Raw genomic sequence first — 13,449 nt, forward strand, 5'->3', positions numbered from 1 at the left:
CCCCCACGTTGTGGAAAAAGAAGGCAGGGTCAGAGGTAACGCACACCCTCCGAAGAACACGGGGTTAGACCAACGCCCAACTCCATTTTTGCGCTCACTGGTTTTACCGTTCTAGTGGTACGGCTCACTCTGACAAAACTGCAAAAACTGCGTATTCTGGTTAACCCTTTCAGTCCAGAGCCCAATTATGTAAGTGGCTCCACCCAAATCGCAAGGGGTTTTGGCTTTGGTTGAGGAAATTAAGAAAATTGAGAAAATTCATTAGGGTTTTAATAGGGGCTCAAAATAATTGTAATTTTGATTGGTTGAAATGGTATGAGGTCGAGAGTGCCATATGCCACTCTTGGGTCTGAAAGGGTTAAACGAGCTGCTTCTCTCTCACAGTTAAGATGGTGCTGTGCAGAATTTGGAGCTTAAATGTCAGTCAAATGTAAATGAGGAAAGGCATTTCTAATTTTACATGTAGAAAAAACAAACTAGCGAGGCAAGATATTCCACAAGATGCATTATAAGCTGCTTCAGCAAGAGCAGATATTTTTGTGAAGTCTGGCAGAAAAATTCCAGGAAAAAAATTTGCCTGAGGTTGATCGAACTTCAAAAGATTCCCCAGACTGATGACATATTACATTTTAATAAATGTACATTCTTGACATGATAAGTTAAATTGAGTTGTAATAGTTCAATTGGGGACTACAGTATGTCTCTGTTGTGTTTTTACTCCAGCTGGTGTAGAAAAGAAAGTGAGTCAGAGATGTGCACACACACACACACACACACACACACACACGCACACACACTAGCGTGCACGCATACACACTGGCATGCCCCACAGTGATGCAGAACTCGTTCTGGAGGTTAAGTATGCGTTGCCGATGTTTCTGCTTCCTTTTTTATCCCCCTTTCTCTGACTTCTTCAGGATGACTAACTGTGAACTGGCACGGCCTGACGTCAGCTGCGTCTGAATGCGTCTCTGTTCACCCGCCAAATAGAAGGCTGAAAGTTGCCGCTTGTTAACCTTCTACTTTTTTTAAATGGAGGGCTTTTGAGCGGCGTTCCCAGAAGAAGCTCTTGTACAGAGATCAGTGGTGTGGCTAATGGTGCTCAACAAGCCCGTGCTGTGGCTGAGAGCGTTCCGGAAGGTGTGGACGACGGAGGAAGGATAGTGTAGTGATGGGTGGGGCCACAGAGGGAATTGGCCAATCTAATCAAGTATAAACAATGAGACAGTAAACCATCAAATGGCTGTGACCTTGAGGACACAAAAGCAAGTGAGAAGAAAAGATTTACCAGTCAGATGCACAGCGCAGAACAAGGAAAGAACATATCAGATACATTGAAAATTATTAATCGTAGAATACATTGTCTTGCAAAAACGATAAAATGGGCCATTTTGATGTTCTTTTATGTGTATGTGTGTGTGAGAGAGAGGGCGATTCTCATTATTATTTATTAAATTAGGTAGACTTCTTATCCAGTGTGCTAAACATTAGTGCCATCAAGGCATGATACATTAAGTACTGTTCATAAGAGCTGCGAGAACAAGGGCATATGCTCAGAATAGGAAGCAGTGCATTAGTAGTAGTCGTAGTAGTAGTATCAGCTAAATAATTAAAAGGTTGCAATTAGTATCACACACAACTGCATACCTTATATATACAGTATGCACTGTATATATCCTTGTGTTAAAATAGTAGCACTGTGTCAGCTTGCCCTTTAAAAGTACCGGAATTCATTATTTCAGATCCTTTTTCATTTTAACCTTTACGAACATTAACCAGAGGCCAAAGGACCAAGGGAAACGGGCTACTTGGGTAGGGAAGCAGTGTTGATTGATGGGTAACTACAAACAGAATCGCAACAAGTCATAAGAAAATAAACATAAATATTTTTAGCCCTTTTGTACTGGGATCCAAAACATCAAGGCATTTTTGCTTTATGAAAGTGAACAAAAGCCTGTTGTGTGTGCGCGCCTACACTGGTTATTGTAACAGCAAACAATGTTATTCCATTAACTGGGTGGCTTGAAGTACCTGATACGTACCCAGCCTGGAGAAAACTGCTAGAGACACGACTGACATAACCTTGATTTCACCAGACACACAGCACATTCATTGGTTTTTTCGAAAGAATACAATGAAGAGGAATGTCACCTTCCCTTCTGACGGAAAAAGTCTGTGCTTCAAGGTTAGAAATACGGGTTGAGCATACCGCCAGCGGCAGGTGCCACTTCTTCTTGTCCTTTGTCGAAAAAAGGACATATTTTTATTCCTGTAAATGTGAGATTATTGCGCCTTTTTAAAAAATGAAAACGCGGTGTTAAGTTGGACTTAATTCAGCTTAACCTTACCCACCTGAAAACTATTCATAGAATTTAAGAGTGCAGTGAACTGTGGAGCCATCCTCTTATTGGGCCCAATGAAGAGCTTAATTTTTCCATCCACTGCATTAAAAAAGGAAATGATTCAGAACTAAAATGTCCTTTTCGCTCTTTTCCCTGTGTTATATGTAGTGAAAACCGATTCGAATAAGAGGCTGGCACAGTGGTCCGGACGACTTCACTTCCTTTATACCTCTCGTAGAGCGTAGAGAACACCTGATAGTGACATATCCAGCATACTGTTCGATGCAGATTTTGATGAGCTCCCAGGTGTGTATCCAGCTAAGGAACTTGATCTCAGAAGAGTCGGGTGATTTGCTGTGTTGTGGATCGAATCCCGACTCTCTGGGCTGTGTTTTGGAGTGAAGCAGAGGCTGGCTGCACACAGGGAATAAAGAGAAACAGGAGTGGAAAATAAGCCGTTTAGAAAGAGAGTCCTTGTCTTCCACCCCCCCTCTGGTTTGCAGAGGAGTCGCGGGTGTTTTTGAATTGCTACTGGTGTTTTTGAAACACCACGTTTTTGAATCGTTTTACGATCCTGCAGCATCCCTCTCTCTGCTCTCTTACCTCTTCCTGAACCGAAGAGCTTCCTCATCAACCTAAGCCACACCACTGTTACAAAGAAGCTTTGACTCTATTGACGCCTGACAATTTCCGCCTCCAAAATTGTCTTGTTGGCTGTTCAGTTCACAGTTACATTACAATTATGGGGATGTTTCACTCTTGGTGTTTGAAAAGGAAAATTGGTGTTGACATATGATCACTTGTGGGATGGGGGGTTGGGGTACTTGATTATTGTTTTGGGGGCTTTTTTTTCTTTTCATATTACTAAGTAGCTTTTGCATGACTTGTGATTTTATTAATATTTGAAATGTTAGCATGAATGTGAATGAGTACACAAGAAGGGGAATATAAACCCCCTTAAAGTGTGTGTGTGTGTGTGTGCGCGCAAATCCACAAGCTTCTGAAAGAGCTAAAAGAAGAACCTTCATCCCATAGCTCCTTGCTAGAGGATTTCAAATTCGTTCCTTAAGCTAAAAACCTGTTGCTAAGCGCTCATTGTCTCTAATGCGGTCAGTAGCCTGAGAGACCCAAAGCCCAGCTAACATCAGAGCTGTGTTCTGCAGGTGGTGTTGCAGGCCTCTATTGCACTACCTACAGGGGACTGACAAGGAGAGCTCTGGGGACTGTAGTGTGTACAGGTTTATGTGTTACAGGCAACACACGTGCGTCCTTGCACACGTGAGACGTGGAAAAGCCATCCGTTCCCGTCACCAGTGCCTTTGTTCACAACAGATCCGCCAAATCCAGTCCTTTTAAAATGGCCGCCTGTCTTCCAGTCTTCGGCTTCCCACAAGCATTTCTCAGCTGCAAACTAAATTCACCCTCTCCATTACGCTATTTCACGTTTCCCTTGTTTATTTTGTTTGTCAGCATCGCCTCGGTTTTGTACCACAGTCTCCGAGGTGCGTCTCTTAGCGTAACAAGATGATGGTAAGAAAATGATGGTAATGGCTTGCCACATAATTCTGACGGCCAGGAATTGGGATTCATTGGTAGGGCCTCCCAAAGCGTTTGATTGAATGTGATTAGAGACACAGTAGAGGCTTGTGAGTGCCTGTGCTTCGTTGACCCAACTAAAATGAAAGCTAAAAACTGTGCGCCATATCTCATCTCCAGTGCAAGTGATGAACTGTTGACTTGTGGATGCTCATTCATGCTGGCAGTACAAAAGCCTATGAATAAAATGTACTCACAAGATTTTATTTTTTTATTTTTTTATTTTTTATTTTCTCCTTCCTTTGAAATGCATACTGACTCAGACACTAACTGTACACTTTTAGGGTCCGTTGATTGCGACAGCTTTTACAAACGGATACCATTGAAACCTAACAGGTGGTTGGTTGCCATCTCATTTGAGGTATTATGTGCCATTTATATTTTTTAATAGCCATTCCTGTCCCTTACGTTTCTACTAATGTTTTATTTTCTTGTTAATCCTCCTCCACGTCCATCTTTTTCTTTCCCTCCTTATCGACTTGTGCTTTTAACCCTTCCTCTGTGGTTCTGTCCTTCGCTCACAAAAACTTTTTATAGTTTCATTGGTATTTTTAGAAGCACATTTATGGAAATACCATTTCCTGAAAAACATAAAATGTCAAAATTCCATTGAGGTTGCATTCATAATGTGAAGCACTGAAATGCTTTAAAAAGTTTTTGTAGACCCATACTAAATCATTGTGGGAGTTGGGGGTTTGGGGATTGTATGTTGCTTCTTTATCCACTCCATTTCACCATCCACTGCACCAGTTCTTAATTTATTTTATTTGTCTGTTTTTCCTGCTATGCTTTTATGCTACAATAACCATGTTGCAAGAATGGTGTTGTTCACTTGGTTTAAGCAACAGGACCATTACTGTTGCTTTCTCTGTTACGAGTCCACAGCATTTTCTTGACTGCACTCGGCCCACTATCCAGCAAACACCTAGTTTCTATTCAGCATTCAAAATGAGCGCTTTTATAAGTTATAATGTAAATAATTAAATATAAGGCTGAGGTGTCTTTCCAGATGGGGGATAGGAGATTGTGGGCAGGAGGGTGGCCATACTGTGAGCATGTATGTGCAATTTTCTGAATGATTGTGGAGGATTATGCGCACAGATGGGGGTGTTGTCTCTGTGCCTGTTCTGTACAAACGGAGCTCAGTGGCTGTAGCTAGCCGATCGGGAGCCATGCCCCACTGAGCCACTGACAATGAGCGTGCTCCATGCCCTACTGAGCCACTGACACTGAGCGTGCTCCATGCCCCACTGAGCCACTGACACTGAGCGTGCTCCATGCCCCACTGCGCCACTGACTCTGAGCGTGCTCCATGCCCCACTGAGCCACTGACACTGAGCCACTGACACTGAGCGTGCTCCATGCCCCACTGAGCCACTGACACTGAGCGTGCTCCATGCCCCACTGCGCCACTGACACTGAGCGTGCTCCATGCCCCACTGCGCCACTGACACTGAGCGTGCTCCATGACCCACTGCGCCACTGACACTGAGCGTGCTCCATGCCCCACTGAGCCACTGACACTGAGCGTGCTCCATGCCCCACTGCGCCACTGACACTGAGCGTGCTCCATGCAGTGTTTTCACACGCATTATAGTATATCCTTGTTCACTTTCTGCTTATCATGACCAACGTGCAGTTTTAGACATCTTCACTGAACATGAACCGTCAAAGCACAGGTTAGGTCCCCATGTATTCAGGTCTGCACCTGGTCTGGGTTTGTGAGCACGGTCCAGGTCTTAATATGTTTTGAGAGATCTATTTTGTTTAACCTTCATATTATGTTTGGGGTCTGTTTGACCCCATTCATCTCTTAGAAACCAGTTAACCTTTTTTTTCTAATTCTCATTCGGTGGAATTAAACAGTAAACATGAAATACACATAATGCTATGTTTTCAAAAGTCCTGCTTAAACTTTGCATTCAAATGTGTTGTGTAGCTGTAAAATGTAAGAAAATATGCTACCATTTTTATTTTTATCTCCGTTTTCTTTGTGGATGATTCTGGTGGCACTTTCCCATACAGTGTCAAACTCTCTTACCACTGACTGGGTAGACAATAATAATGAAAGTATGAAAGTTTTTCTTTTGCAATAATTCTGTGTCGTTTCAAACTGTTGGGGTCAACTTGACCCTAAACATTAAAGAGGTCATAAAATTCTAACATAATAGTATTAACATTCATTCATTTGACAGATGTCAAATGTTTTATTTTAATTTTATTTTTTTTACACACAATTATTTAGATTATCATAAATTAAACCCCCATGCTTGTGTGGGCAGTGATAACCGCCTTCCAGGGCCTGCCAGTCACATGGCTGTCCAGCTGCTTCATGGCGTCTTACACATCTGGCATCTCACTGTGCCACTTGTCTCATCACGTCTTATAGGCCTTCCTCAACCTCCCACACCCCTATGGGCCACCTCTCCGCCTCAGCCAATGAGTCGTCCTCAGAACACTTATCCCTGATTGGTTGGGGCTGGTTTGTCGTCTGCCAACAGCCACCAAGTAATGTTATGTCTTTCCGTCGCTTCCCTTAGTCTCGTAGACTCACAAAGTGTCTGTGATTCACTTCACACGTCAATACCAAATAAAGGCAAATTGATGGTGAAGGTTGATTTTTTACCTATGGTCACATTTGTTTTCTTTGAATTGTTCCGTTTCATTTAGTCTTTACTTATTGTATATAGTACAGTATGCCCTCTGGGCTTTCGAAAAGATTAGGTACTTCAGATATGGTTTCAAATTATATTTTTCTCCAGACGTCTAATTATGCCTTCACTTGGCTCTTTAGTTTGAAAGATCTGCCTGTTTTGTAAAACCCAGCTAGACGAGGTTGGCATAGGGTAGGACTTTGATCTTGAAATGAAGAGAAACATCTTCATGCTACGCCTTTATTGGCAGAATGAAGATTTAAGCTATAATATAAAGAATACTTAATTTTATGCTGCAGTAACGAGCATTAGTCTGTCCTACCTCAGTGTTTATTTTCATAATATAATCTGTTCAAAAACAAGAATCATCCAAGTCATTTGTGTTAAGCTAATGTGCCGAATTGCACACTGTTTGCTGGAAGGCTCCAGGCTATTGAGCATTTCAAAATATATGCCCCATTCGCTTTAATGGGGCAAATCATTTAGTTTCATAGCAATATTTCTGAATATGGCATTTTTGTCAAGGAAATTAAAATATGTTTTTCTCACTCTGGCTGAATTGACACGCCTGGCTCAAAATGCACTCAGCAAGACATTGTTAGAGCTGTAATAATAATAATAATAATAATAATAATAATATTAATAATCGTCAAAAAGTAAAATTCGAAAAAACAAGAACTATAATTTTTGTTTCATCATTCAAACTACTGCAGACCGTTTGATGGGAGTTTAAGGCTGGAGCAGAGTGAATATGCATACATCACTTTGTCGAATATAAAATTCCCTGCATCACTCCAGCATGGTTTAATGCTTGTTGTCTATGGTTGATTTAGTTGCTCAACAAGACTGCTGAATCTAATAACCAATGTTCTGGTTATGACACTCATTAATATAAATTAACACACACTGCCTTCCAAATTAAGATGACTTTGGAAGGGTAAGAAAACGTATCAATCAAAGACAAACATACGGAACAAACGGAGAAAGCAACAGTAATCGAAGGTATTTCTGTGAACCAACTTTCTGTGGGAATGTGTTCGCTGCATGTTCAGGCACTGTGCAAGATACTAACGTGTTCCTAAACACAAAGGCCTCCCTTTTCAGGGAGTCTGCCTGTGTGTAGATCACAGTTGTGTGTGTTTGTCAAGTGAGACCCAAGTTTTTAACCTTCTGTTTTCTCTTTGGCTCAGCAGAGTATGTCTGGAGGCCCAGGGAAGACAGGCCGAAGTTTCTAATTGGTTCTGTGTACAGGTGATGTCATCAACTTCAAGCACTACAGCATCACCCAGGGGAATAGGAGGTGGCACCACATGAAGAACAAAAGGAAAAAAAAAATGTCAAGATCATCTCAGAAAAGAATCTGCTGTACTATAAACTAAACCTTCTGTAACATGGTAACATTGTTTAGGATTTGATGTTTTATTTTTCATTTACGAAGCCGTTAGCTTTTTCTTTCCTCACCTGTCCCCTTTCAATTACAGAGGGGAATTTTATTTCAATTTTGATGATTTGTGTATTTTGATTTTCTGTTAGAATATTAGTGTAAACTATTTTATTTTTTTGTCTTTTTCCCTTGGGGAGGTGAATATGTTTGCAACAGTTATGTTTGTCTTACCTTTGGTACCGATCTTTAAAATCAATGAGATCTTCAGGTGTCATTTTTGCACACACAAGAAAAATAAGAACTGGCTTTGATAAAAAAGCAAAAGTGAGAATCTAGAGGGTATCTAATAAATATTAGTAGCTGTTTTTATTTCTTGTGATGTCTCGTTGTTAACCATAATTACCTGTTTTGGGCAATAAGAAGAGGACTACAATATTTTCACGGTCCTTTTTTATAAGTGTTGTTTTTGTTGTTTAGACAAAAGATATAACGGTTTTTTTTCCATTTGAATAAATTGTGAATTCAGATTTAAAAAAAAGAAAAATGTAACTGTAAATATAATTCCAGTCACTGCATATAACAAGTTCGAAAAGCAAGATACCATATTTTTGTGGCGGTTTGTCAAAAAAAGGCTGTACTGTGCTCGAGGAAAGAAAAAGAAAAGTCTCAAGCTCTAAACGGTAACAAAAATCTATTTGTAGCACAAAGGCCATGACTGCCCCATTGATGTCTTGAACATATAGGAAATGCTGTTGGCTTGCTCTGTAAATACTGAAAGGCCAAATAACTATACTAGTGTCATACCAGCATATTGACAAGATAGTGAGTTCATATGTGCACAGCTTCAAAAAAGAACAAAAAACTTTTCAGTTAATATCTTTCACAGGAGAACTAGTCATTTGATAGTTGTGAGATGTGACTCACACAGAGATTTAACAAACAAAAAAAACTTCAATTGTTAAAACAGAAAATCCAAAGCACACTATTTTGTTTTGAAATATGAGACTGAATCTTGTCCAGATATTTCATGAAGCTATCGCTTTTATACCACTGGTCAGAAATAAAATGTCTTTTTTCTTATTTTCCCAGTTTTTTTCCTTACAGTTTTTTTTGGGAAAGAAATGTGAAGCCTGGCTTCAGTGTGGTAGTGGCAATATGCTAGGCTGTTTTTTTACCCCCCTTCGTCAGTTTCAGATTTCTCCTCTTGAGTGAATTAGGAAGGCAAACGTTTTATACCATACCTCAATCCTGTGAGTTTTACCTTAGAAACATTGACAGATTAATTTATTTTAGAGGTAAACGGATTAAATGAATAGAGAATAATAAGATAAATAATTGCACTGTGACTAGTAGGAAAGAACTTACCATTTCCAATTTGCACATGGTTCATGTTGGCTGTTTTAAGTGGTCTGCACCAAGGAGTAATGTATGAAGGATTATTTAGAATAATTGTTGCTGTTTTCAATACAGTCAGACATCTGCAGAAGCATAGATGGGTAAACATCTTCACTAACCGTGATGAGAATCAATATCCTGTGCTGATGTCATTTTGAAATCCTGTAGGATTTCTTTGTATGGGTATAGTATGCCAACTTTTAATATTTCTAAAATGATCTAAAATATTGCAGGTATTTTAGATACAGCTAATAGAAGACACTGAATACAATGTTCATAATGTTAACCATAGCTGCTGTGCTAATTTCCTGTATATGTAGAGACTGGATTAGCTCAAATAGAGAGATATGGCATTTAATGAGACGATTTAAACTGCAGAGATTTTAAAGGAGATATTGGGTGGGTTGATGTATATGCTGATGTTCTTTGGTTTTTCCTGCTGCCAATTTATTTTGTATTTTAATTTTGTTGAATTTTATCGTTTATTTTTAAGTTCAGAACAACCAGGTGAAGCAAAATGCTGGATGCTTTTTAAATAATATGGAGATTTGATCAAGTAATAATTTAAACTGAAAAAAAAGAAAGTGATTATAATGTTATAATCTGTTAAAATTTAAAAGGAGGAAAGAAATACAAAAAAAATCTTTAAAAAAAATATATAAAAATAAAAAAGATGTTCCTTCACTGATTTCAATTTTGAATCGGGGGATTTTTATTGATATTTTTGTGGTTGTTAATAATATTAATAATTATAACAATATAATAATGTACTGTACATCCATCAATTTCTCTTTCCATTCCCTGTCGCCTCATACAATCTTTTGTTGATCTTCATTGTATTTTGGTAGTGTGTAAAAAAAAAAAAAAAAAAGAAAGCAAAAAAAAGATACAAAACAAACAAAAAAACGCAAATTACCTTGTAAACAGAGTGCTGTCTTTGATGCCAGTGTAGTGGTCTATACTCTTCTTTGTCGTTCTCCTTTTCTCTCCTGCTCTTTTTCTCTTTCTCTCTTTCTCTCCCCCTAGTAATTAGTAGTAGATGTTATGTAATTAAGATTAAGAAATAGATGTAGTTATTAGCGGATTTAGGACCAGTAAGGATAGGACTTTCTCTCATTATCAAAGTTTGAAAACAATCGCAAACAATTATGTTACTAGAGTTTTTTTTGTTTTTGTTTTTTTTTTGTTCCATATTTATTTTTCCTTTGTTTTTGCTGATCTCACATGGTTTCAACTAACCAAAGCTCTCACAGAAGAAATATAGAAAACAAATTGCTGTAAGACAGAATCTTAAACAAGGCATTAATTGGATCCCCACCCTTGAATGTTTTAAAAGGGGTGTGCCATACTACCTTAAATGCTAATGCTAGATATGCAAAACTTTTATTTTTAATTATTTTTTAAGAGGGACACAAGCTATAATTATGAAAAAAAAATTTATTACATGAAAGAAAAAAAATCATATTTTTTTAGAAAGTTCTAATAGATGAATGATAATGATAACAACAATAATAATGATAATAGTAATAATTATTATTATAATAGTAATAAAATAAAACTGTAATATGTTTTGATGTTTGTACACTTAAAAAAATATCCCAGTCGCCTATGGCACTACTATTTTTGGATACTGCTATGTTTTTTAAATTTGTCTGCCTAGATTACGGAGTACTTTCGTTTTCACTCATCAAAAACATACTTTGAAGACTTTGTGGATTATTTTTATACTGTTGAACCAGGTCACCAGCTCTTTATTTTAATCAAAGTCAAAATTTGCAAATCTTGTTTTTTAAGTTTTTAATGGGACAGAACTCTTGAGAATGTTGGACACTTTCCTTTCAGCCCCTCAGAACATCAATTGAATACAGTTTGAGTTGCTCAGGAAACATTTTTCCCTGGTAACATACAGTATGGAAGTACTAGTCATGACCGATGGGGCCCTTTTAGTTCCCTGACACAATTTCTTGAAAGTGCATCAGTAGGAACAGAATATTTAGCAGCAGTGGTGTTCATGGATAATAAGTGTGGTCAGATGTGTCCAGAATTGTGTCAGCTGCATCAGTAAATTTACTTGGGACTGTTTAATTCAAATAATATTCATAATTCTTTAGTGATTTTAGTGTTTGATTTGATGTGGTTTTATACAGTCAAGTTAATTGCTACCAAAAATAGATGTCCCAACTGATAGCTGAATGTAATTTGGTCATTGGACAGCCTCCCCTATTTTATATGTTAGAGCTGCAAATATAATATTGATGATGATTTCATCACCATTATAAACAGGTGGTGCTTTCTCTGTAATGGACTATTTGTGATGAAGATGTGAGCATCTTGGTTGGGGAACCTAAGCTTATGTACAGTCTACAACCTTTTAAATTAGGCTAACTTTTGGTTAAAATGAAGGCTGGTGATCCTTTCAGATAGTTCACACCATTTCTATTTGTGTTTTTTTTATTAGATTTTTAATTTGATCCTGTAGCTTGGACTTTAAGGTAGCATGGCTCTGTTGCTGTAATTTTATTTTTCATTGTACAGCAGTTTACAGCTGATGAATGTTACACATCTCGATAGACTAGTCAATTCATTGGATAAATGTTGGTTTAAAAAAAAGAAAAAGAAAAAAAAAACGACCTGGAAGGTGTTGGCATTGGGAGTATACTACCATTTCTATTTAAACTTGAATCTTGAAGGCAAGTGCTAGGCAAGGGCCAAACGATCATCCCATCTGTCATACGTCACTCAGTACTCTGCACATTGTCACTCACATGTGTGTGTTTGTATTTGGGTGCGTGCGTGTGTGTACTGTATATGTGCACACACTCGCATGTGTATATATATATATATGTGTGTGACTATACACACACCTACATATATATGGTTTGTATACAGGTGTGTGTGTATATCCTTTATGTGGAAACGTTTTACTAATTTCTGTTTGAAAATAAGTAAGATTCTACTGTACATTATAGAGGAAACAAAATCCCCCTCTTTGTTCTGAAAAGCTTTGTAGCCAACACTGTTTGTGTCAGTCGCTGTTAAAACATTTGACATTAGTATGGTGAGTCCTTGTGCTATTTTGGCAAAAAAAATTGTGATGTACAAAATGTAACCGCAGCCCTGGTCTAATGGTATTGTATACATAATACATTACTGATGACTGTTAATCATTAAGTGGGCCACCACTTGGTTTCATATGGGTAGTCTTAATGTAAACGAGTGGGTGTACGTCTGTCATTTAATTCTTGCTATAAAACAGGGCAGTCTTTTGTGACTGTGCAATATTACAAGGGTGGTTCTCCTCACATTTTAAACTTAACGCTGTTTGCCTGAGCAGAGGAGCAGAACGGTGTTAAGGTTTGGTCATTCACGTGCTGTTCCGCACGTCTGTCTACTCCAATTGCCTTGCCCATTCCTAACACTTGCCCGTTTTTAATGTTAACAGACTTTTTACGGCGAGAACTGACTGAACTGTCTGACGTCTGAAAGCATCTTTCAGGTCTTCTTGTATGGCTTGCTCAAGCCCTGTTGTAAAATAAACAAAGTGGATGGGGGTCTCTCACATCTCAGATGTGGAAAGTATAATTTTATATTTGTATTTTCAAATAATAATAATAAAAAAAATGTTTGTGAAAGGTTTCCATCCTCTACTGTGGTCCAGAAATCGATGTGTCTGTCTGGAAAAAAATAAAATAAAATAAACTGTTTTATCCTTTGTTTTACTTTTTTATTTTGGAAAATTTAATGAAACATACATGTACACACATTTTTATCCCAAGGTATTGGGAACGTATTTGGATTTAATACTTATTAAATTGGGAAAGAACATTTTATATTTTAATCTTCACGTTTGTATTATTCTGACTGACATATTTAATTAAAAACATTATTAACTGTTCTGAATTTGGAGAGGAAAATTATTTAGTCGTTAGGTTTTTATTAAGCGGCAAATTCCAGTGTTAAATGTAATTGGATGTTACAGTTAGCAACTCTGTTCTCACAGAAAATGTTAAACATTGGTACATTGATAAAAGCTGCTCTGCTTTTTGCAAAATCCATATTGTATTTGTATAATGATACA

At 38.0% G+C, this 13,449-nt stretch overlaps 1 protein-coding gene across 11 annotated transcripts in view; it reads left to right on the top strand.

The window, feature by feature from the left end:
- The window catches only part of LOC133132376 (RNA-binding protein Musashi homolog 2), a 242,101-nt gene extending 229,018 nt beyond the window's left edge, over positions 1–13,083 (top strand). For 8 of the 11 annotated variants that reach the window (XR_009709125.1, XM_061247787.1, XM_061247782.1 and 5 more), the window contains 2 exons: positions 4,223–4,299; positions 7,786–13,083. Coding sequence is in view for 9 of the 11 variants with exons in the window: in XM_061247787.1 (XP_061103771.1) it covers positions 4,223–4,264 (42 nt within the window). In the remaining 2 variants the exon portion in view is untranslated. Of the gene's footprint in view, positions 1–4,222; positions 4,300–7,782 lie in introns of all 11 variants that reach the window. The other 3 variants (XM_061247785.1, XM_061247788.1, XM_061247783.1) reach the window with 2 other exon arrangements.
- The last annotated feature ends 366 nt before the right edge of the window (positions 13,084–13,449 follow it).

This window comes from Conger conger, chromosome 7 (assembly GCF_963514075.1).
Source record: "Conger conger chromosome 7, fConCon1.1, whole genome shotgun sequence".
In the NCBI taxonomy this organism is placed as follows: Eukaryota; Metazoa; Chordata; class Actinopteri; order Anguilliformes; family Congridae; genus Conger; species Conger conger.